General features: G+C 36.2%; 1 protein-coding gene across 1 annotated transcript in view; it reads right to left on the bottom strand.

The window, feature by feature from the left end:
* Positions 1 to 26,499, bottom strand: part of iglon5 (IgLON family member 5) — a 176,926-nt gene that overhangs the window by 23,648 nt on the left and 126,779 nt on the right. The window contains exons 2-4 of the mRNA XM_079445670.1: positions 11,604 to 11,685; positions 5,666 to 5,898; positions 3,200 to 3,319 (exon numbers count right to left, since the gene is read on the bottom strand). Coding sequence (XP_079301796.1) covers positions 3,200 to 3,319; positions 5,666 to 5,898; positions 11,604 to 11,685 — 435 coding nt within the window. The remainder of the gene's footprint in view (positions 1 to 3,199; positions 3,320 to 5,665; positions 5,899 to 11,603; positions 11,686 to 26,499) is intronic.

Genomic DNA, 26,499 nt, shown 5'->3' with positions numbered 1-26,499 from the left:
AGTTAGGCAATCTTTGTATTGTGTGTGTGATTTGTACTATACTACTCGGTTGCACAACGAATTGCCCCATTGGGGACAAATAAAGTAATTTGAACTTGAACTAATTGTGAATTCTGCTTTTACTTTTGTGTTCCTGTAGCTCATGTTGTTAACAGTGCCAAGGTCATACAGTTGTGGTCAGAATTATTGGAACCCTTGGTAAATATGATCAAAGAAGACTGTGAAAATTAACCTGCTTTGTTAATCCTTTTGATCTTTTATTTAAAAAAATCACAAAAAGCTAACCTTTCATTGGATAATAAGAATTTAAAATGGAGGGAAATATCATTATGAAATAAATGTTTTTCTCAAACACACGTTGGACACAATTATTGCCACCTTTTTATTCAATACTTTTTGAAACCTCCATTTGTCAGTTTAACAGCTCTAAATCTTCTCCTATAATGCCTGATGAGGTTAGAGAACACCTGACAAGAGATCAGAGACCATTCCTTCATCCAGAATCACTCCAGATCCTTTAGATTCACAGCTCCACGACGGTGCTTCTTCTCTTCAGTTCACCTCACTCATTTTCTACAGGGTTCAGGTCAGAGGACTGGAATGGCCAGCAGAAGCTTGGTTTTGTGCTCAGTGACCAATTTTTGTGTTGTTTTTGAGGTTTGTGTTTGGATTATTGTACGGTTGGAAGATCCAAACATGGCCCATTATAAGATTTCTAATAGAATCAGTCACTTATTGATTTTTTATCTGTTGGTATTTGATAGAATCCATGATGCCATGTGTCTGAACAAGATGTCCAGGACCTCCAGCAGAAATATAGGCCCACAACATCACAAATACAGCAGTATATTTCATTGTACACATGGGGTACTTTTTATCCCTGTGTTCACCAACCCCATCTTGAGTGTTTGCTGCTAAAAAGCTCATTTTTTAGTTTCATCTGACCATAGAAGCCAGTCCCATTTGAAGTGCCAGTCCTGTCTGATAACTGAATATGCTGGAGTTTGTTTTTGGATGAGCTAGGAGAATTTTTCTTGAAATCCTCCCAAACAACATGTGGTGATGTAGGGGCTGTTTGACAATTTTTTTTAAGGTTTTCTGACCCCGAGACTCAACTATTTTCTGCAATTCTCCAGCTGTGATCCTTGAAGAGTCTTTAGCCACTCAAACTCTCCTTCTCACCGTGCATTAGGACGATATAGACACACGTCCTCTTCCAGGCAGTTTCATTACATTTTCTGTTGATTGGAAATTCTTAATTATTGCCCTGATGGTGGAAATGGGGATTTTCACTGCTCTAGCTCTTTTCTTAAAGCCACTTCACTAATTTGTGAAGCTCAATTATCTTTTGCTGCACATCAGAAATATATTCTTTGTTTTTTCTCATTGTGATGGATGATTAAGGGAATTTGGGCTTTGTTTTCCCTCCTATTTATATTTCTGTGAAACAGGAAGCCATGGCTGGATAATTTCATGTTTATAATCACCCTAGAGTGCTCAAAATTGTGAATATGAATGGGAGTATACTTCAGAGATATTTTACTCTTAAGAATTTCTAGGGGTGCCAATAATTGTGTCCAACGTGTGTTTGAGAAAAACATTTATTTCATAATGATATTTCCCCCCATTTTAAATTCTTATTATCCAATGAAAGGTTAGCTTTTTGTGAATTTTTTAAATAAAAGATCAAAAGGATTAACAAAGCAGGTTAATTTTCACAGTCTTCTTTGATCATATTTACCAAGGGTTCCAATAATTCTGACCACAACTGTAGGTTTGATTCCCAAGAAATGCACCGCCTGATACAATGTGTATCCCAAATGCACTGTCATTTCTGGTATGGCAAATGCATTGCATGTTCTCAACATCAATCATAAGCCTTCATGAAATCAAAGACCCTTCCCTTGATAATTGTAAGTGGTCACTGGACGGATCTGAGATGCATGCGAATATCAGGCGTAAAAGACGATGTGTTCGGCTGACCATTTGTGACCGGATCACTTGAATGTGTACAATAAGCACACAGATATAGTGAGTGTACACTACATGGACACGCTAGAGGTTTAGTATCTGAGCTCAGCTGCTCCATTCATGTGACGCTGGTCCGTTTCCAGGCAGAGGGACTCTTGAGTTGATTTCAAAGGACTAAGGATCAATTGAAAAATAAATGACAGTAAATGATGATCCCCACCGTCCTGTAATCATATCGTGAAAAGATTAAATAAAAATGCCCTCTCCTGTTATGCACTTCATCACGACCACTCGAAATGAATGCAGCTAATATCAACAATAGTGAAAGTTATAAATAGTATGTTAATGATAACGGTGATTATTAATATTGCAGCAGGAACGATAATGGTGACAAAGATGATGATGATGGCACATGTTGACAATTATCACCCTGGTTGTGGCTGTAATTATTTATAATGAAATCTGAGCTGTAAATTACCAAGACTATGTTCATAATTGCATGCTACTCTTACTGTTTCTCCAGTATAATGTGCACAGTATGTACATTTTATACATGAGATAACCGTACAACATATATTGGTCAACATACCAATCAGAGCAACCAGAATATGCTTGGTTTTAAAAGAACTTGTTTGACTGAAAGCATCTGGAAAATGGCATACATATACATGCATGTCAAAACACGATCAAGTAATGTATGTGGGAAAATCTCATGAAATCTCATGAAAACCTGGTCATGTAAAAAAAAAAATTTGAACAAAGTGAAAGAAAAAGTGATGTGGCCAAATCTCATGAAGACTGTTTCGCCACAAATTCAAAAGGAAACAATAAGAAATTCAGTTTAGCGTAAATTAAATATAAAAAACAAATATTTTGTAAAAAAAAAATATATATATATATATAATGAAAACCTGGTCACATTTCATCCAAAAAAATCTAAAATTAAAAAGCAAATAAAAACCTGGTCACATTTCACTACAAAATCAAAAGGCAAAAATTTATTAATTTACATTTTGTATACATAAAATATATACAAAAACTAATATTTTGCATAAATGAAACGTATAAAGAAAACAAAGCATGTTTTAGGACCACTGAGACACACATTTCTACCAAAATAAAAGTTCAGAACACATTAAGGTGTGTAAACAGTATCACAATGCAATGTGTTTAACCTGACCTTCATTTACAGTATAACATAAACAATAATGACTGCAGTAATACTCACATCTGAAGTCCTTCCAGGTGACGGTTGGCTCCGGTCTGCCCACCGCCAGGCAAAAAAGATTCACATCATCGCCTTCATTCACAGATTTATCCTGCGAGATGTTCACTATCCGGGCCGGCACTGCAAAAGAGACGTTTTAATCATGCTTAATAATAACAGAGTGAATATATTGCGTCTTAACTGATGACAAAAATCAAACATAGTTTAGCCGAATAAATTTTCTGGAGACGGGTTGTTTGTTTCAGGGGTTATAAATGATTCCAATCAGCTGTTTTGGCCTAAATTCCCAAAGCAGAGGGCAATGCATAATGCCGGCCGGATAATGAGCTGGCCCTTGAATTTAAATAGCCTATGATCAGAGCTTTAATGAAGATGGCCACAAATTTGGCCTGCGAGGCATTCTCAAGCAGTCCATTTTTCAGCTTTCTAACAGGGCGAAATACTTCCGACGATAAACTTAAGATTGGAACCAAAGCAGATCCATTGCTGTTGGAGGAGTGACTGGGGGGTGTAATTATTTTTGCTCATATCGCACTAAGACTAAAATTGAGGGCACAATGGTATCGAGCAAATATGGTCATCTGTCTGCAAAGCTCCGTGCGGCAGATAAATGCCTGTGTTTGGCGAGATGGTTCTGGCCTGCTGGTTGGCCAACAACGTACTCCAGATGCATTTTGAAAACGCTTCCCCTCCTTTTCATACTTCTTCGATTTGATATTTTCAATTTTGTGCAACAGGAGAATGCACCGTGCAAGGCGCCATATACATAATAATTGACAACTTTCAGCCGGCGGGGTTGGAGTAAAGGGAGGGATGCAGGCAATCCATCAGCGGATCGGTCTGCTGCCAATAAATCACGTCAGGCTGGATCGCAGGACCTCTTACTCATGTTGCTGTTGACATGACAGTCGGCACGGCCTGTGTCCCGCCCCGCACGGCCTTCTGGAAGATTACTGAGCATAACCACCCCTCAGATCCTGATCACATCTGTGTCAGCCCCTCTTGTTTCTTTGGTACCGGCATTCGAGGAAATGTTCATTTGTGCAATTGTTTCGCATGAGTTCCACGGCAGAAAGAAGAACGTCATGGCACATGTTGACAATTATCACCCTGTTGTGAATGTAATTATCAGAGCTGTAAATCACTAAGACTACATTCATAACTGCATGCTACTCCTACTGTTTCTGCAGTATGAAGTACTGTGTACAGTATTAAACGAGACTGCATTGCATTTTTATGCTTTGGTACCACATTGGTAAAAACATTGTGCAGTATACGACCAGAACACATTGTTTTTAAAAGAATATTGTTTGATCAAAAAATAACAACTTGGAAATATATAATGGAATATAGGTGCACAAATTTACATAATGCATCATGTCCAGACAAAAATAAGTGATGTATGGGCAAATCTCATGAAAACCTGGTCACATCTCACCACAAATTCAAAGTAAAAATTAGAAATGATATTTGCATAAAAAATAAAAACAGTAATTGTGACTTTATTATCTGAATTTGGACTTTATTTCTTGCGATTTTGAGTTTATATCTTGGAATTTTGAGTTAACTTTTTTCACAATTCTGATTTTTTCCTCATGGTTGTGAATTTACGCTATCAAGTTTTAAAATAAATTAATATTTTTATTCAGTAAGTATGCATTAGACATTTAGAATGTTACAGAAAATTTATATTTCAAATTATGTAAAAAAAAAAAAAAAAATCTTTCTGTTCTTCAAATAATCCTGAAAAAATGCAGAAAAAATGTGAAATCAGCATATTAGAATTATTTTGAAAGATCATGTGACACTGAAGACTGGAGTAATGATGCTGAAAATTCAGCACTGTGTCACAGAAATAAATTACATTTTACAATATATTCAAATAGAAAACATTTATTTTAAATTGTAATAAAATTTCAAATTTTTACAGTATTTTGATTAAATAAATGCAGCCTTGGTGAGCAGAAAACATTTAAAAAATCTTACTGATGCCAAACTTTTAAATAATAGTTCATATAGAGTATATCACACAATTCTGAGTTTGTCACAATTTTAAGATATAATGTCATATTGTGAGATTTAAATTCACATTACAAGATAAAGTTAAATAAAAATAAACTTAGAGATATAAAGTCGCACAGTGTGATATGAAGTCAGAATGGCAAACCATATACAGTAGTTTAAACTAAACACGCCAGAACTGTAAGATTTAAAGTTGGCAACATTGGCTACTGGCAACTTTTTTTTCTATTTCTACAGGCTTCTATTGAAATGATTATCATGAAATTTAACCCCATTTCTGCCAATTACTTATTTTTCTGGACAACTGAAATGGGAGGAAACCTGTTTTAGAAACCATTCATTTTTTAGGGGCTGTAGCCCCTATTGCATTTGCATGTTTTCTTTAATATTGCAATTATTTTTGTGTTTATTAGTTAGTTTTAAGCAGCAGGCAGATGGACATACCCTGAACAATGAGGTAGACGTGGGCCGTACGGGGCTGGTTTCTGGCCTGGAAGCTGCATGTGTAGGGTCCCTCGTCTGCCACCATCACTTGCTCAATCTTAATGGAGAAGTCGCTGTTGTTGTTGTTCACCAGGGAGACGCGGGAGTCCAGGGACCACTTATCTGTGCCCGTAAATAAGATGTTGGAGCGGTTCAACCACGCCTTGTGAGTGACCTCCTCGTCTATCTTGCATCTAAGAAAGAGAGGAGATTGAAAAGAACAGGTACAATTGACTCGTTTGAGAGCATTTATTCAACTTGATGTGAATAAAAACAAGGTTGTGAAGGGCAGACGTGTGTTAATGTTCATAAATGACATTTCCTCCCCCTATTTCTATCACTCAAAGCCTTGTTTTCGATTGTTTTACATAAAATACTTCTACAGATTAGCTTCCAGAGGCAATTACTGTGATGTTATTGAATGAGCGCTAAAATTAAATGCTGCATGAAACTTTGTGTGAATGTTTCTTTCGTAATAATCGTTAAAACTCGCTCACAAGGTCAAAACGTGCAGTATACAACCAGAACACACTTTGTTTTTAAAAGAGTTATGTTTGATCAAAAACATCTGTTAAATTAAATGCCAGACATAATTTACATGCAGCATGTCCAAATACAAATACAAAAAAGAAATTATATTTTGGATAAATATATAAATAAATCATATATATATATATATATATATATATATATATATTATATATTATATATATATATAAATAAATAAAACAGCTTTTTTTAACAGTGACACCAAAATAAAACGCTGATCACACTTCACCACAAAATCAAAAGAAACATATAAATAAGAATATATAAATAAATAATACGGAATTATATTTTGAATAAATAAAGAAAATAAAAGAAATAGATAAGAAACATAAATATTTTGCATAAATAAAATGTTGCATAAATAAATCAAATATATAAAGAAAACAAATCTGTTTTGTTTTTATGACAAAATAAAATGTCGGTCACATTTCACCACAAAAATCAAAAGAAAAAATAATAAATGACATTTTGCATAAATATTTACAATACACAAAAACAATAAATATTTTGCATGAATAAATAAATCACACAAACATAACAAATCTGCTTTTTTCCATTTTTATGACTTTTATTTTAATGACAAAAAAGTTGGCACCACAAGATAAAAAAATCATATTTTTGCATACAGAAAACAAAGCATATTTTGTAAGTACTTTAATCAGAAATGAGCTTAAAGATTAAGCGTGTCATTTTTTTCAACTCGACAAGAATAAAAAAGGGTTGTAAAGGGGTAGACGTGCGTTAATGTTCACAAATTACATTTCTATCCCTCAAAGCCTTGTTTTCATTTGATTTCAATAAAATATGGCATCTATAGACTAACTTCGACAGGCTATTACTGTGATGTCATTGAATGAGTGCTAGTATGAAACTTTCTGTGTCAATGTTTCTTTGGTAATCGTTACAACACGCTCATAAGATCCTGGTCATTAACTAGCTCATTAAGCTGACTAATCAGACCAGTGGTGATTGCTTTCAAACTACACAGTGCCACAAACATACAGTGACTCAACCGGAAAAGCCCAAATTGCCATCTAAAAAAAGTGGTGTGATGTTTATCAATGCACAAATATTCAATATCCACACATGAATCCTCTACTGTATGTCGCCTCAAATGTATAATTAAGTTTGCAAGCACATAAGATGGCAATAAAATGGTAAATATTGAAGGGACGGCTTTGAATAAACCAATAAAAGCTTTTTCTTTGTCTCTATGTCCTGGCAGGCGTCTTCAAATCTTTATCTGGCACGGTGTGCCATGCGGAGGATGCTGTTTTGCTCTGGAGATCTGCCCTCACAAAAGCTTTTCTCCTTCATCCAAAATATGATTCACATTTGCTGATGAGTAAACCCCATTTTAAAACATTTAGAGTCATATAAAGTATTTGTCATGAAGAATTGCAGAAATCCATGTGTTGCCTTGAAGCAGCATTGTGTGGGAGTGGAACAGATGCAGATGCTATAGAGAATATCATATGTTTTTGTTTATTATTATTTAATTTATTTAAAAAATATATTTTTAAAATCATCCATTTATTCATATTTATTTCTTTCCTCTCAATTCCTAAATATATATTTTATGCATGGAAACTGATTTTTTTTTTTCATAACACATGCAACAATATCATTCTAGGTTAATTTCAATAATTCCCTGAAAAAGTTAATTATTTTTATTAACATATAACACAGCACTACAATGCTTATTACTGTAAAATGTTCAATTTATCAATACAAATGATTTATTTAACTTTTTATATGCATAGAAATGGAATCAAATTTTTTTTTTTCATAATGCACGGAACAGATGGTTAATTTCTAGCCATATTTCACAATTTATGTCAAAAAGTGTATAAAATATCACAGCACTACTGCACTGCTCATTATATTGTCCTTTTTTTTAATTCACTTTACATCTAAAAGTCTTCCCAAATCCCATTTATACATTTTCCTGAAAACAGAATTATTTTTTATAATGCATGCAACAAAGTGTAAAATATTCTAAGCATAGTTCAATAATTTAGTGAAAAAATATCACAGCACTATCACACTGCTTATTCAAATTATTAATTTATCCATATTATTTTTCAGTATTTACTTTACATTTAAAATTCTCCAATATAACTTTTCTTACACATGAAAAATGAATCAAACATTTTTAAAACTAAAAATGATTTTTTCATAATGCATGCGATAGAGAGTTAAATATCATTCTAGGTACATTTCAATAATTAAAAAAAGTTTCAAATATCACAGCACTCATTCACAACCCTTTAAATTACGAGTAACTCTCTCAAATAACAAAATAATAATAACGACAACTAAATAATGTCTGTCATTAGCCTCAGGCTATTAAATGATTAAAAATGCATGGTTGCCACATTCTAGTAATAATTACTAAAGTTCTATCATAAAAAGGCTTGATTGCCTGATGCTCCCTAAAACTTTAGTTGCTATGTTTTCAAATTATATTACACTTAGATCCTAAAAAATAAAAATTGCCAACGTAAGCATATAGGGTTGATTCAGTAACGTGGTCTCTCTCAAATAAATATATCTATTTGCAGGCTACAGTGGGGTCTATAAATACATTGATTTCAGTGGTGCAGAGATCAATGTTCACTGGACAAGAGGCTCTAAACATGTCATTCTGTATCCCGACTGGATGCTGTGCTTCACTGGGAGTCTATGAGAGCATCATGAGCACCATTTGCACCAAATCACCCGATTTGTTTATCGGACGGTGAGGCTTGCTTTGAAGTATTTTCAACCTGAGAAGTCTAAAAGCTTCTCTATACAACCATTGATTGAGTTCCAAAAGGAATCTTGCAAAAACTGGCAGTGATATGGATGACTGACAGTGTTTGAAATTAAAAACACTCCCGAGTCTGGAGATGCAGTTAGTTGAAGTCTGTCTCAACACATTCGGGTCACTGCTCATAATCTTATTTTTTGCCTGCTGGCTTTTGTAAATAAATGCAATTCAGAGCTTGGTCAATTATCTGCATCAAGTATCGCCACCGTTTAGTTTAAGAAGCAGCAACACTGAAGACAGCAAAATAAATAAACGTTGCCCTATAATAACTGATAACTTCACATGCTATTGAATCAGACCACATCGGTCGAGTGATATACAGTAGCCACAGTTGACCTCTAGATGCCACTGTTCTGCTCTGCTCTTAAATGGAGAAGTCGTGACACATTTAAGGCTTAAATATCACTCACATTCATGTCAGCTTTGACTTTCAGCGTATCAAACTGTGATATCACATCAATTCCCATTCCTGGTGCAGTTGTGTGGAATAATAATATGGTGCTTTGGAGAATATGAACCCCTGACAGCAGGTTCAGGAGTTCAATTGCTGGCTGATAGACTGAAACCAAGTCATTTCTGCCTGGAAACTGACTAACAACAAAACTAGAGAGAGTGAAATTAAAATGTTAAAAATGCACTCTCCAGCAAGTGAGCATGACAAGAGCAGTAGGGCTGGGCGATATGACCGTGTATATATATATTTATATTCATATCAGTAGCAGGACTGCCTTGCATTATTTAAATGTGACAGCGATGGAAAAACACAGAATACTGTGAAAATAAAGGGACATGTACCAAACAAGTCAAGACGAGGAAGAAAGCAGTATAAACAGATGATTGTTAGGCACAAGAATTATTATCCCCCTTTATATTTATTTACATACTCTTTTAGTATTTGTTTTTTATATTTTGCAACTTTATTTTTTGTACTGTGTCTTTATGTCTTTATATTTAACACTTTATTTCTCATAATTGTAACCTAATTTGTCACATTATCGCTTAATATTTAACAATGTGTCTTTATCTCAAACACCACTTTATCATAATGACACTATTTCTCATAATTGTGGTGTAATTTACCACAGTTTATTTATTTATTTAATAGGGACCATGCATATTCATGAACATTGTAGTATAAAAATACACCATGTAAATATGCCAGAATTAGTAACAATAATTACTTTTCATCTGCAGTCCCTAGGCAGGTAACATAAAACAGCCAACAATAATACAACATTCATTCATTATAAATGAAAAAATACACATAATGATAGCATATACATTAATAACAAGCAAAACAAAAATACATAATGGAAAAGACATTATTCATCCACCTCTATACTGCATTCAATTTAACAGTGAAAGTGTATATAAATGTGTGACAGTTAAAAATGAATACATCTCTGATTTTCTAGAAGCCACTGTTTTAAGTGAGTTTTAAAGGTGTTGGGAGTAGGACACTCTCTTATTGGGAGAGTTTACCACCTATTATCGACAATACGTTTTGTCCAAAAGTGGTACGTCTAAATGGTATCACACAGTCTCCATTTACAGAGGCCTGTGTACTACCTCTGCTTTCAAGTCTTTGGAAAAAGCCATGCAGCGGAGGGGGAGCAAGATTATGTAACACTTTATATACCAAACAAGCATACTTGAGACGTTTGAAATTGTCAAAGCTTAAAAATTATGTCTCTCTAAGATATCACAATGATGGAATGACAATGGCTTTTTATCAAAAGTTTTTATGGCTTTCTTAAATAAAGATTCAATACTTTTAAGAATAGTTGTGCTAGTTAATGACCAATTTATAAAACAATACTCAATATGTGAAAAGATCATAGTATATAAGAACAACTTGGCAGCTTTGGTGTCAAGAAACGGTCTTACTTGTTTAAAATTCTGTAAATTGAATTTATCTTTATTTGCCACCTTTTTTATATGACGTTTAAATGTTAGGGTGGAGTCATATGTGACTCCTAGATACTTAAATTCATTAACAATATCAAGCTCCTGTCCTCTAAGGAACACATTAGAATGTGTCTCTATATCTCATAATTGAAACTTTGTTTCTCATAATTGTGACTAAATATCTCACAATGTGCATTTATATGTCACAATTGCAACTTTATGTCTCATAATTGTGACTTTATTTCTCATGTTTTCATATCTCAGAATGTCCACTTACCCTGACTTAATTACTCATATTGTGTCTTTATAGTTTACAATTACCACTTTATTTCTCATAATTGTGACCAAATATCTCTTTATATCTCACAACGTGTCTTCTATATCTTATAATTTGTCACTTAATTTCTCATTATGTGTATTTATATCTCATAATTGCCACTTTATTTCTCACAGTTGTGTCTTATCTCACAATGTTTTTATTTCTCACAGCTGTCACTTTATTTATCAAAGTTGACCTAATTTGTCCCAGTGCATCTTTATATCTCACAACGGTCACCATATTTCTCTTTGTGTCTCATAATTGTGATTTATTATCTCACGACGTGTCTTTATACAGGTATGTGAAATCACCTCAAAACGACGCTTTCTCCTTCCAGCACGGTAATGTTGTCGGGCAAGTGTCCGAACTCGGCCGCCTGTGCACCAGTGGGCCCTGCCAAAGAAAACGAGAGAGGAGAGACAGTGAGCATACAGCAGTTATTCCAGCAACAGAAGGTCCACTCCATCCCTGAGTCCCCCGGGCAGCACGACGCCGGGTACTGAGTACCTCATTGATCCTGGTCAAGCAGGATTTGTTTTTGTGGTTTTGCTTAGTTATTTGCAAGGAGAGAATAATAAGACCGCAAAACGACAGCATGGAGCCATCAGCGCTGACCGTCAGTGGGCTTGAATAATGATTGGGCTCTGCCCCGCACGCCGCCTGGCCGTGCACTCGTTGAACAGACCTGATAATGAGCCCGGGGAAGAGGATTCGCACGGAAGCGGTAGAGCGTGAAATGAAGGAACCGCCACTGCAATGGGAATGAACACACATACACACACACACACACACTCTCTCGTGCATGAGCGCTGTCACTTGTGTACAAACACATACACGTGCGTTTTCATATGCACGAATCAAACTACACACTGGGATATGAACAAACCGGGACATCAGAGGGAATGTGAATTTGCTCGGGCTGTTTGCAGGTGGCCCAGACAACGTCAAATTCCTTTTTAGTTTTCAAATGCCATTCTTGTTCTTATCTATTCAGGGTGTGCAAAATACGCTCCAATTTCCTCTGCAAACAGAGATTAGCGTGCTATCGGCACTCTCTCGGCGTGGCTCCATCGCTAGCCACGTCAACGCTGCCAAATGCCAGCGTGGCACCGTCTTCCAATTCTGCTCATAATCCCTGTCCTTAATATCTGCTGGCCAATATTGGGTCGTCCTGCCTTCGAGGTTTAATATACGAGACACTAGTGCAGTCAAGAGTTAAGAAGCACCCAGAAGGTCTTGGTGTTTAATGCGCAATGCGAAGCCAGTGAAGCGACGGCTTGCCAAGTGTGATTGGACAGAAAGGAAGACAAAAGGAGACATGCGGCATGCAATGGCCAAGCACTGGGCTTTTTTCATTTGAGACGGAGCCACGGCGAGGCGCCCCAAATTGCACAGAGTAATGAAAAGAAGCGTGGGCTGCATTGTCACGCGCATCATGGTATCATACACAAATTGCATGAAGCTGCTTTGCATTATCCGCTGAAGTGACCAGCAATGGCATTGCTAAATTAAGTTTTCTTGACTTGGTGGCGCACAAGGAGCTGCTTCCATAAGTCATAGATCCTCTTTTGGCTATTATTAATTCATCACTGTCATTAGGATATGTCCCCAAAACCTTCAAATTGGCTATTATTAAGCCTCTCATTAAAAAAACACAACTTGACCCCAAATATTTAGTTAATTACAGACCGATCTCAAATCTCCCTTTTCTGTCAAAGATACTAGAAAAGGTAGTATCCTCGCAATTATATTCCTTCTTAGAGAAAAATAGTATTTGTGAGGAATTCACAAATCAGGATTTAGACCGTATCATAATAATGAGACTGCTCTCATTAGAGTTACAAATGACCTGCTTCTATCATCTGATCGTGGTTGTATCTCTTTATTAGTTCTATTGGATCTTAGAGCTGCGTTCGACATTATCGACTACAACATTCTTTTAAATAGACTAGAATACTTTGTTGGTATCAGTGAGCATGGTTCAAATCATACTTATCTGAACGCCATCAGCTCGTAGCAGTGAATGAAGAGGTATCATATCGATCACAAGTGCAGTATGGAGTACCTCAAGGCTCAGTACTAGGGCCGTGAACAATTTCACTGTTATGCTGATGATACTCAGCTCTATATTTCTTTGCGGCCCAGTGAAACACACCAAATTGAGAAACTAACGGAATGCATAGTCGATATAAAAAACTGGATGACAAGTAACTTCTTACTGCTAAATTCTGAAAAAACAGAGGTGTTAATTATCAGACCTAAAAACCCCACATGTAATAACCTATCTAACACTTGACGGCTGCTCTGTCAATTCTTCTTCATCAGTTAGGGACCTAGGTGTGCTGTTTGTTAGCAATCTTTCATTTGAAAGCCATGTTTCTAGCATCTATAAAACTGTGTTTTTCCATCTCAAAAACATATCTAAATTGCGACCTATGCTCTCAACGTCAAATGCAGAAATACTAATTCATGCGTTTATGACCTCAAGGTTAGACTATTGTAATGCTTTATTGGGTGGTTGTTCTGCACGCTTGATCAACAAACTACAGTTGGTCCAAAATGCAGCAGCTATAGTCCTTACTAGAACCAGGAAGTACGACCATATTAGCCCGGTTCTGTCAACACTGCACTAGCTCCCCATCAAACATCGTATAGATTTTAAAATCTTGTTAATTACTTATAAAGCCCTGAATGGCTTAGCTCCTCAGTACTTGAGCGAGCTCTTATCACATTATAGTCCTCCACGTCTGCTGCGTTCTCAAAACTCTGGCCATTTGATAATACCTAGAATATCAAAATCGCCTGCGGGCGGCAGATCCTTTTCCTATTTAGCACCCAAACTCTGGAACAATCTACCTAATACTGTTCGGGAGGCAGACACACTCCGTCAGTTTAAATCTAGATTAAAGACACATTTCTTTAACCTGGCTTACACATAACACACTAATACACTTCTATTATTCAAATCCGTTAAAGGATTGTTAGGCTGCATTAATTAGGTCAACCGGAACCGGGAACACTCCCCATAACACATGATGTACTCGTTACATCATAAGAAGAATGGCATCTACGCTAATATTTGTCTGTTTCTATACGGTTTCTTAGTCCGTGTCCGGATCAGATGGTGGATCGGTGCCGGGAGATGATGTATGTGGCCCTGATCGTCGGCGGAGGCTGGACACCTGGATGAGCCCCGGGGATATATCCCCAGTCAACGTAGCCACCCGATCCGGTCCGTATCCAGCCCAGATGGTCACTGCAGTCACCAGATCCAGTCCGTATCCAGATCAGATGGTGGATCAGCACCCAGAGATGACCTCTACAGCCCTGAACGTCAGCGGAGACCAGGACACCGAGATGTGCGCCAGAGACAGATCCCCAGTGAGGACCCCGTCACTTAGACAGCCATCGGGAAAGACCACTGGAACCAGTTGAGCCCTTACAATCTGACTTGCTGCAGTTGGAATTGAACTGCTGGTTCGTTTGGCCAGAGGAGAACTGGCCCCCCGACTGAGCCTGGTTTCTCCCAAGGTTTTTTTCTCCATTCTGTCACCGATGGAGTTTTGGTTCCTTGCCGCTGTCGCCTCTGGCTTGCTTAGTTGGGGACACTTCATTCCCAGCGATATCGTCGACCTGATTGGAAAGACACTATTTAAACTGAACTGAGCTGGATGATGACATCACTGAATTCAATAATGAAATGCCTTTAACTGAAAATCTTTTGTTTAATCTTTTACTTTTACATTATTGACACACTATTTTCCTTTTTTGATATTGTGCAGTTGCTTTGACACAATTTACATTGTTAAAAGCGCTATATAAATAAAGGTGACTTGACTTGACTTGACAAGGGCACGGACTGATTTAAATCAGAGTAATTGCTTAATCATCTTACATTATTTTCATTATTAATCATTCTTTTTTAAAGACAAGTGCTTTAGTTTGGTCTGTGCAGCTAGCATGATTTCTGCAGTATGCAGTATTTAGGCCGTGCACGCAATTTCACTACACACAATCTATTGTGATGTTTTTATCAGCTGTTTGGACTCTCATTCTGACGGCACCCATTCACTGCAGAGCATCCATTGATGAGCAAGTGATGGAATGCTACATTTCCCCAAATCTGTTCTAATCAAGAAACAAACTCATCTACAACTTGAATGGACTGAGGGTGAGTAAATTTTCATGAAATGTTCCCCCAAAATGTTTTTGGGTGAACTATTTGTAAGTTGAGAGCAATGCATCGTGGGATATATTGCATGCAATGCATATGCGTACAGACATTTCAGCATACTGTGCACAATATATATACTACAGTACTCAGAAATATATCGGTATGCATTGCAAACAGCCTACGAGTGGCACTTAAAATAAAATTAATTAACTGAAAAATGTAAAACAAAGTGTTTTTCTTGACTGACAAACATAGCTATATACAAATAAAAATGTTAATTTCATTCAAATATAAAGATATGGTTAGATGCAACAATAAACATTTTTTTGTGTATTGCATTAGCCAATTGATTTTCTATATCTACTTGCCAATCGAGTAAAAAAGCCAGAAAAGATGAATGCTGATGGAGCATTTGGGCCCAAGACACACTTTGCATTAAATTAACCTAAATAAAATGAATCACATATAATATCTCTGGCTCTTATAAATTGAAAAATTGCTAATTTATTCCATCAGAGAACACTACACTGCTGTATCTCACAGCGCAACAAACTAAACATGACCTTCTGTTTCAAGTGCGATGAAGGCTGCTTTTTTAAAATCTTCTTCACAGCCAAAAATGAAGACATTTAAATGCAAAATACCCATATCTATTTCTAAGATGACCAAACACGCTAAAATTAAACATGCAACTCGATGATGTTAGGTAGCAACAAAGTAGCATACCGTATTTTCCACCAAAAAAATAAAATAAACAAAAACAGCATGCAATACATAGTATTCACTGGGCAGGTTGCAATGGCACGCAAGTATTGCATTCTGAACATTTCTAAAATTCTCTGGCCTAAAAGCACATTTAGTTGCTATGCATTTCAGGACGCAGGACACATTTTCCTCCTACTCTCAGAAAAGCCAAGGTTCCTTCTTCTGTTGTGCTTTGTTCTTGATGTATGAAACAACCTTGTAGACGTCCTGACAAATAACAGCACACTTCAATGAAACAAGGATTAAACTTAAAGCATTGAGGGTTATTTTTCTCATTTTACTCATTTCCGTTTCTTCTCTTCACACGCGCACATACACACACTGGAACACTTTGCATCAAACGGATGATGCATGCACAAGGTACAGTCCCAATGCATTATGGGGAAGGTTATAAAACAGAGGGGGTTATTCCCTATTCCCTTTTCAATTCTTATCTTCACAGCTCAATTGGCACCTCAGATTTTAATACCTGGCAGGTTCTGCTCCCCAGCCTGGCATTTTATATCTCTAGCTGGGTCAACACTCACACGCCGCATGCACAAATACGCTTGATTATGAAGTGCTCCATGCTATTTTCGCTCTGTTGTGCAAACCACATCGGTCTTTTCCCAGGGTGTTCCCTGCAGAAATGAGACGACGGACCAGATTTGCTTACTGGGATAAAAGAATATTTGAGGGCAGCGAGGAATCCAACTTATTGGTAATTAAGCCAGTTGGTAAATAAATAAATAACATTTAACAGTTATTTTAACATATGTTTTTTGTTAATTAATATTGAAATAAATAAATTATTTTTGAATGCAACTTTTTGTTTTTGCATTTGCCAGTTGTTTTAAATAATTTGTTAAAGGACACCTATGATGTAAAATCCACTTTTACATGGTGTTTGGACATAAATGTGTGTTGGCAGTGTGTGAACACAACCACCCTACAATGAGAAAAATCCACCCACTCATTTTTTTTATCCCCTTTAAACCAAGTCAGTCTCACTAGGCCTGCCGTTTTGATTTTCATGCAGTGTGACGACATACTGTGTTTGATTGACAGCCCTGCATTGCCATAGTTTCCACCCTCAGCGCTTGTACACTGTCCTTCATTTTCTCCGCGCTCGAGAAGCTGTAATGTCAACCATGTCTTGCAAGCAATCCCGGTGCTCTGTGCTTGGATGTAAGACTGAACATAAGAGTCTTCATTTTCTCCTAACATCCGAGCTGCTGAGGACGCTGTGGATTACTTTCATTTTTCAAGGTAATGCGCCACAAAATCTACCTAAATACGTGTATCACTCCAGACTCCTTTGTGAATGTCATGTCGTTATAGTGCTTAGCGTTTTAACTGTATTTGTGTGCGCAAGTATTTTTAACTGATCAGCGCCACGCTTGTGAGATTAGTTTGCGCCGTTCGTAGCGCGAGATTCTACGGTTGCACGGTTTACAATGAACCGAGATAATGTTTTAATGTTTTGTTTTTTGATTAATAAAGGACGATTTAAAAAAAATATCCAAGTACTGTATTAACATGATCATTTGTGCATAGTGACAATAAAGTGATTTGATTTGAATTTTATGGCAGTACAAAGAAAGAAAGAATTTATGAACAATAGGAAACCGAAACTGAAAGTCACAATACAAAACAAGATAATAAAAAAAATAGCGAAGTGTCAACACTACAGCAAGCGTGGAGCCACAGGAGCCGAAGCAGCATGAAAAGGCAGTTTTCACAGTAGCAGATACTTTCTCCAGATCATTAACACCATGTTGCAGCTCTGGTGTTCATTCAGCAGCACTTACATTTCATCTCTTGGTCCAACAACTCAAAGCTCTCTTTAGCTCTGTCCTTCAAAGTTAAATGTCTTCCTAAAGCGTCCAGAGACACCCTTGGCATCCTTTAACTGTTCACTGGGCCTAAAACAGATGCATCATTTGCTGCGTTCGGAGCTTCGCCTCACGGAGGCTCCGGGGCTTGATTCCCTGAGACCTGTGGGACATTAATTCAAACATGATTTGTATCCCCTTGACTTTTACATGCTCTCGTTTGTAATTGCACTTGCTTCTGGCGCAAAGTTATTAACAAAAGCGAGCTGGAGTTCGACGACGGAGAGCCGCGGCGCCTTTGTACTGCACATCTATTGCTCGCTGCCCTTGATCATCAAATAAACACTGAAACTTTTGAAAGCCAAACCATCACGAATGCTGAGGATTGAGGGAAAATAATAAATGTGTGACAATAACCTGCTGAAAACAGCAGGGGGGAGAAGTAGGAAGAAATTATTGTATTTTTCCCCATGATTGCCAGTTTTAATATTACACGAGGCTGGGGTGGGTGATATAACCAAAATTTTACATTATGGTAATGATTTTGAACACTAAAAGGAAATATCTATGTAATTAATGAACTAAAAGTGAAAATATAAAATTTGTGATTGTACATATGTAATATGTAAAATATGTAATTTATTAAAATATGCAAATAAAGAAATACTGTTACAAATACAAAGCACTTCATTTTTATACATATTAATAAAAAACATGCATCATCCAATAATATGAAAAATATGTAGATTTGTATTAACGTAAATTAATAAATCAATCTATCTATCTATCTATCTATCTATCTATCTATCTATCTATCTATCTATCTATCTATCTATCTATCTATCTATCTATCTATCTATCTATCTATCTATCTATCTATCTATCTATCTATCTATCTATCTATCTATCTATCTATCTGTCAGATGTGGATATATCGGTTTAGAGCATTGTAATATATACAATTTATTTCATTTGGTAATTTTTTGTTTGTTTTCATTTTTATAGATAACAAAAAGATATGTGGACATACCTATTTCTATTTTGTGAATTATCCAAAAGAGAATATATAATGTATATTAAAATATATAAATTAATAAACCTAACAAATAAGAAATTAATTAATCTCATTCGAATACATTCATTTTTGCTTAATTTAACACATAATTAAAAAGACATGGAAATATCTATTTAGCAAATCATCCAATATAAAAAGGGAATATATAAAGTATGTAAATGTATGTTAAAATAAATAATAACTTTAAAAATGAAAGTACATCATCGCATTGATGACATCTTCACTGTTTTTTATTTTTATTTATTTTATTAATATAAAATTGTTAATTTTTGTTAATTGTTAATTCAATGTTTTTTTTGTGATTTTCTGCAGCCACTGAATTGCAATACTACAGTTGACCACTAGTCAATGATGCAGCATGGCAGCTAGTCATATGGACAAAGACTACACACACACACACACACACACACAAAATAAAAAAAACTGCTAAAGGCAAGACAGTGGATGAAGAAGAGAAGTGGGCGGCACACCGCAACCAATTAAATATTTACAGAAGCGCTTCCTTCTGACACCTTGATGATGAAGAGAGGCAGCCCAGAATTATCAGATGGTTGAAGCCGGAGGCTGGAGCGGATTAAACATTAACTGGCAGATAGATCCGTTTTTTCCATGTTTGATCCCATTAACTCTGGCTGGGCCGCGTGAAGCCCCTGTACGCTCTCAGCTGAGTTCAGAGCGCGGCTTCATACCTGCCCTTTGGCCACCTGTCACATCTACAGCACCGCAGTGCACTGACTTCAACCACCTGGTCACTTTTTACTCAAGAACAAGACGCTCAGAATTTCACATGAGAACAGATTTGAGCCTCCTTATTGAAAAGACCAGCATGTTAGCATCATTACCCACTTAAATAGCTGAAAGGAACAGTTCACCCAAAAATGTAGTCTTTATTTACAGCAGAGCAGAAGATTTTCAGTGAAAAATAACTATTTTGTGTCTGTTCCACAAATAAAGCTATCATAAGACTTCAATATGGATGACATTTTAATTTATTTTCTTGTTCAATAAGTGATAAATGGCAGACAGTATAACATATATACAGTATACTGTCTTTTTTAAAAAGAAAATAAAAACACTGAAAATGAATAGTTTGTATGCTAAAAGTGAAATTTAAGCATAACGAAATGATAATGAAAAGTATAACAAAATTCCTAAATCTGATTCGGAAAATACAACATGCTTAATGCTCAAAATATATAAAATATATAAAATATGAGTGAGCTTAATGCTCACTCACCACCAAAGGTCACTCGCTCACCACATTTACTCTCACACCACACAGACTGTTACATATTACCCTGGACTGCATTTCCCATCATCCTTTGTACTGATCACAGCTGTCCCCAATCACACATTACACTGATTACACAGCTGATCCCATCTGACACGCTTTATAAGCCTTGGACTTCCTCGCTGTCATCGCCAAGTATTGTATAGCGTATATCACTCTCTTAGCTACTCTACGGAGCCCATTTAGTTGTCATAATCTTGCCTTGCCTTGTGTGTTTTCTAGTGTTTTGATTCTTGCCTGTGTGTTAATCCTCGTGTACCTGGATTATCTCTCTGCCTTGTCCTGTTGGATATTGTTCGCCGATCGTAGACCCACGTTTGCCCTAGGATTACTCTTTGTCTTGCCTGAGTTGTACCTGTTTGCCATTGCATGAACCTTGCTTGTTTTGTGACCACATCCCTGAATAAAGCCTTGCAAATGGATCCGCACGTCTCGTTCGCCCCGTTACAATAATCTATACTGCTGTCTATATAAAGTAGTGCTAAATGTATCTTAAAATATGCATATAAATATTAATATAAATATCAATATTGGCTCTTATGCTCACCAAGCCTGCATTTATTTGATTAAAAGTACAGCAAAAATACAGTAATATTATGAAATATTATTATAATTTAAAAATGGTTTTCTATGTAAATATATTGTAAAATGTAATTTACTCCTGTGATCAAAACGGCATTTTCAGCATCATTATCCTTCACGATCCTTCAGAAATCATGCTGATTTGCTGATATAATAACATTTATTATTATTATCAGTGTTGTGGCAGCTGTGCTGTTTCATGTTTTTGTGGAAACCATCATACATTTTTATTTTTCAAGTTCATAAAGCATTTATTTGAGAAATATATATAAAAAAATAAAAAGTCCTTACTGTAACTTTTGACCAATATAATGCACCATTGCTGAATAAACCATATTCATTTCTTAAAATAATAATAAAAAAAAATTTAAGTGCTACTGACCCCAAACTTTTGAACAGTTGTATTAAAAAAAAACTACTACTACTACTACTACTAATAATAATAATAATAAAAAACTAATTTGGTTGACCAGCTAGTGACCACCTAAACCAGCACTGCACAGCATGAACCAGCAAAAACAGGAGTACCTGCTGATCTAATGGAACTTGCGGCTGTGTAAAGTATGCAAAAGAGGCTGGAGTGGTTCATGGACTGAATTTGTTTAAACGGATCATTAATTCCACTTAGTTCACATCGCCTATTGACTTAGCTGGTGTCGTGAGATACAGATTTGGCTTCGTTTGCAAACAGATTAAGGGATTTTGTACCTCATTTTACACACGCTTTTGTATTGATTACTCGTGTAGCCTACCAGCCTATAAGGTGGTACCTACAAAACACGTTATGCAGCATAATGCATGCTTCTGTTACCTGACGCTGATGTCTTCAATCTGTTCGTGTAATGTCTGCATACTGCTCAGTTCTGCGGATGTAATTCCCTCTCCACATCTCCATCGATGTACAGCATCGAGGCTGAGAGACAGAAATCAGGTCGATAAACTCCAACGGAGATCTTTACCATCGAACCTTCCAGCTCTGTCCGCGCAGAGGTCCGCATCCCCCAAGACCTGTCAGTTTTACCCCCATTTCTGTCTTGGATAAAAGCCCAAAACCCAAAGCAGTCCGAGATCAATACAGCAGTTAAATTGTTAGCAGCCTCGCAGAAAACCTCACACAAAACTTCACACGCTCCGGCCCAAAGACAAGGCCCCACGGTTCCACGCAAACACATCCACGGCTCGTTTTGACGGATTTGTTGAAAACGGTTTGAGTCTCTTTCAAAACAGCTGGATTAAAAGAACATTAAATACGTCAAGTCGCGTTTAAAATGGTGCGGACGGAACAGAGTTTCTTTTTCTCCAGCCAAAGTGCTGAAAATGCATTGCAAATTGAATTTTTTTGAGCAAATGCGCATTCACGCTGGTGCTGGCATTTAGATCTCATTTGCCTTTTGTTTAATTTTTCTATGCATAAGCGCTGCGGTGTATCACAATGGAACGAGCTTATTAATGACTCCTGAATATAATGCGCTGAACGCTTCCCAATAATTGAATCTCTTTTTTTCCTGCACCACTTGGGGGAAAAACTTGGTGGCTAAAAGTGTAGGAAACTTTAGAAATGGCAACCACTCAGAATGCTGATGCATTTTGTTTATTTTCACTTATAGGTTGATTTATTGTCATGTTATGATCGATAGCATATACTGTAAATGGCTGATGATAAAAATATATACTCCTTTTTACAAAAGAAAACAAAACACATTAGAGTAAAATATGCTGCAAGTGAATTTGGGCATCACTACATGATAAACAGTATGAAAAACAGATTCCTTAGATTCCTGTTGTTTGAATTAAATGCTTAAATGCTGAAAATGGCATGCAAAAATGCTCTTATTGCTATTCTTTTAATCCAAATCTTAAAATATGCACAAACAAGTACAGCTAAATATCAGAAACTTGTTGACTAAAAGTATAGGAAATGTTAGAAGTGGAAGAATGCATTTGCATATACAAATATCATAATTTTGTTTATTATAACATTTCACTTCACAATGCTTATTTATAACAAATAAATAACAATGCACGTGTAATTGATCCTTTATATGTGTATTTCATCATTCATATGCTGCCACAGAATGATTCCACAAGTATATAAACCAGCTAAATAATATTTAGTTGCAGAATTTGGTAAGCTTTAGGATTGCTTATTAATTGAAGATGATGAGGAATAGTGATAAAGCCTTTAAATAAGGCTTTATTTAGATAATGCATTTATTTAGATAATGAATCATGCAGAATAAGAATTGAAAATAACTATTAATTGCGATTAATCGTATCCAAAATAAAACCATTTTTGTGTACGCAATATATGTATGTGTGCTGTGTATATTTATTATGTATATATAAATAAACACACATGCATGTACATATTTAAGAAAAATATGTTATGTTTATATATTAAATATATTTATATATAATATAAATTATTTGAATATAAATATATACATGTAAATATATATTTTCAAAATACTTTGTGTGTGTGTTTATATATACATAATAAATATACACAGCACACACACATATATTATGTACACAAAAACTTTTATTTTGGATGTGATTAATCGCAATTAATTGTTGCCCAGCACTAAAAAATAATAATTCAAAATAAAACAAAAACAAATGAAAATGACATGTTAACTGCTGAAAATACATAAATGTTAATAATAAATGTTCTTAAATTACTAATATTGCAGTCCTTTTCAGTGGAAGATGATAAAAACCAGGAACATGGAACAAGAAAGTAAATAAACATTTTGATTTCATGTCGACTTCAAAGTCCTATGCTATAGTTCCCTCAGCTTTTAGTCATTGCATCAGGCCCCGCATCACTTCCTGTCTCAGCTGAACTAAGCAAACATGCAGGATATACAGTGTACACGTCCCCGTGGGTCTTCAGCAACCATCTTCTCTTTGACATTGATAAATGAAACTTTCTTTCAGAATTATCTACCTGACACTGATGCGGAGCGTGGCACGCTCATTCTGAATGCATGCTGCAGTGTGCATGTCTGGGCCGGTACTCAGTGCCATGTCACAGGGGGAGAGAACGTGGGCGGAAGCGCCCTGCTCTGGGCATCTGGCACGGTCCTTAAGGAGGAGAGACGGGGAAATGCGAACGGGCCGGAGGTTATGCAGGCTGCTACCCAGGAGTCTGCTCTGTCAGTATAATTCGGCACTGGCACTAAGAACAAAACCTGTGCTACCTCGGGGAGAAGAAATCAACGAACACCTGCTTAGGAGAGCAAGAGCTCTAGGGTTTCTGGGAGGGGTGAGGAGCAGCGGCAGCGGCGGCACGCTGTCAGGCCGCGGTAAGAGAGAGAAATGAAGACGCGAGAGAATTAAAAAAAACCAAAGCAGGGAGGTTGTGTTCGGAATAGCATACTAACATACTGCTCTTACTGTTTCTGCACAAACAGGACCAGAGCACGCTGTGTGCAATACAGCATCCCACAATGCAATGCTCTTCACTTGACCTTCCATTTCCAGATTTCCAACCACAGGACAGCATGCAAGCATTCTAGTCTTACTATTTTTACAGTATACAGGCTACATAGTGTGTATATTAAGGATCGCCGTGAATTTGCCAAGTAAGACATGTTCCTAGATCAACATCTTTTTTTGATCCAGGATCAACATTACTGTCCAAAAATATAGACTTAACCCAATCCCTACCCCTAAACCTAACCCTATCCATAATTTATTTCTAAAATCAGTGGGAAATGATAGCTGATTAACAAGGGTGTAGAAGCAACTAGCACGTACGCCTAAAACAGATATTACCTGAAAAGTTATATCTCAGTTATGATTGTTGATTGAGTGGTTGATTGTAATGTTGAAATTGTAACAAGGATGTTGATCCAGGAACATGTTGTACTTGGTGAAATCACGCTCACCACCAGTCATAAGGATTAATACAACATCTGAAAGTTGAATAAATAAGCTCTCCAATGATGTATGGTTTGTTAGGATAGGACAATATTTGACCGAGATGCAACTATTTGAAAATCTGGAATCTGAGGGTGCAAAAAAATTTAAATATTGAGAAAATTGCCTTTAAAGTTGTCCAAATGAAGTTCTTAGCAATGCATATTACTAATCAAAAATTAAGCTTTGTTATATTTACGGTAGGAAATTTACAAAATATCTTCTTGGAATATGATCTTTAATTTAATTTTGACCCATACAATGCATTTTTAGTTATTGCTACAAATATACCCGTGCTACTTATGACTGGTTTTGTGGTCCAGGGTCACACAACACACATGATTTTTAAGCACAGGACAGCATACTATCACTCTACTTTTACTACTTCTGCAGTATGCATACTGAGCAAATTTTCTGTATGCATGAAATCTGTATAAAAAAAAAAAACAGTGCTCAGTGCATGTACTGTATCCCACAATGCAATGTTCTTCACTTAACCTTCCATTTCCAGTATTATGAATGAACCAGAACTCAATGACGTACCTCGATGTGCAGTTTTTGCCTAAATGTCTAGTTAAAAAAGAGCTCATCATACTACCATACTGCTCTTACAATTTCTACAGTATACAGGATGCATAATGTGCATACTAAGAAAATTTTCACTATGCATAAGAACCAAGATGTGCAGCTTTTGTAAAAATGTGCAGTAAAAAAGAGCTCAGTGCATGCAATATTATATTATGTGATATCAGACATGATTTCAACTGCAGGACAGCATACTATCACACCACTACTTTTACTATTTCTGCAGTATATGAGATGCATACTGTGCATAGTAAGCACATTTTCTGTATGAATTAAATGTATATTAAAAAAGTGCCCAGTGCATGCAGTGTATCCCCCAATGCAATGCTCTTCACTTGACCTTCCATTTCCAATATGATGAATGAACCCAACATCAGGACATGATTTTCACCCACAGGACAGCATATTATCACACTACTCTTACTACTTCTGCAGTATGTTGGAGACATATAGTGTATACTAAGCACACTTTCAGCATGCATAAAGTGCCAAGATGTGCAGTTTTTGTCAAAATGTATTTTTTTTTTTAAATAAAAGAGCTCAATGTGTGCAATATTGTATCCCACAATGCAATGGGGTGGACTTCAATTTCCGTTTCCAGGATGACAAATGAACCGGAAGTGATATCAGACATGATTTTCAACCACAGGACAGCATATTATTATACTACTCTAACTATTTCTGCAGTACACAGGATGAAAACTGTGCATACTAAGCAATGTTTGAGTAAAATTTCTGTCAAAATGTGCAGTAAAAAAAATTCTCAATACATGCAACACTGCATCCCAGAATGCAATGCTCCTCACTTGACCTTTCATTTATGACAACTGAACCGGAAGTGACATCAGACATGATTTTCAACTACAGGACAGCATACTATCATACAATTTCTGCAGTACATGGGATGCATACTGTGCATGCTAAGCACATTTCCAGTATGCATAAAGTACGAGGATGTGCTGTTTTTGTCTAAATGTGCAGTAAAAAAAAAAAAATC

This window comes from Barbus barbus, assembly GCF_936440315.1.
Source record: "Barbus barbus genome assembly, chromosome: 21".
In the NCBI taxonomy this organism is placed as follows: domain Eukaryota; kingdom Metazoa; phylum Chordata; class Actinopteri; order Cypriniformes; family Cyprinidae; genus Barbus; species Barbus barbus.
Note: the sequence above shows the minus strand (reverse complement) of the source record. Positions and strands in the feature narration are given on the sequence as shown.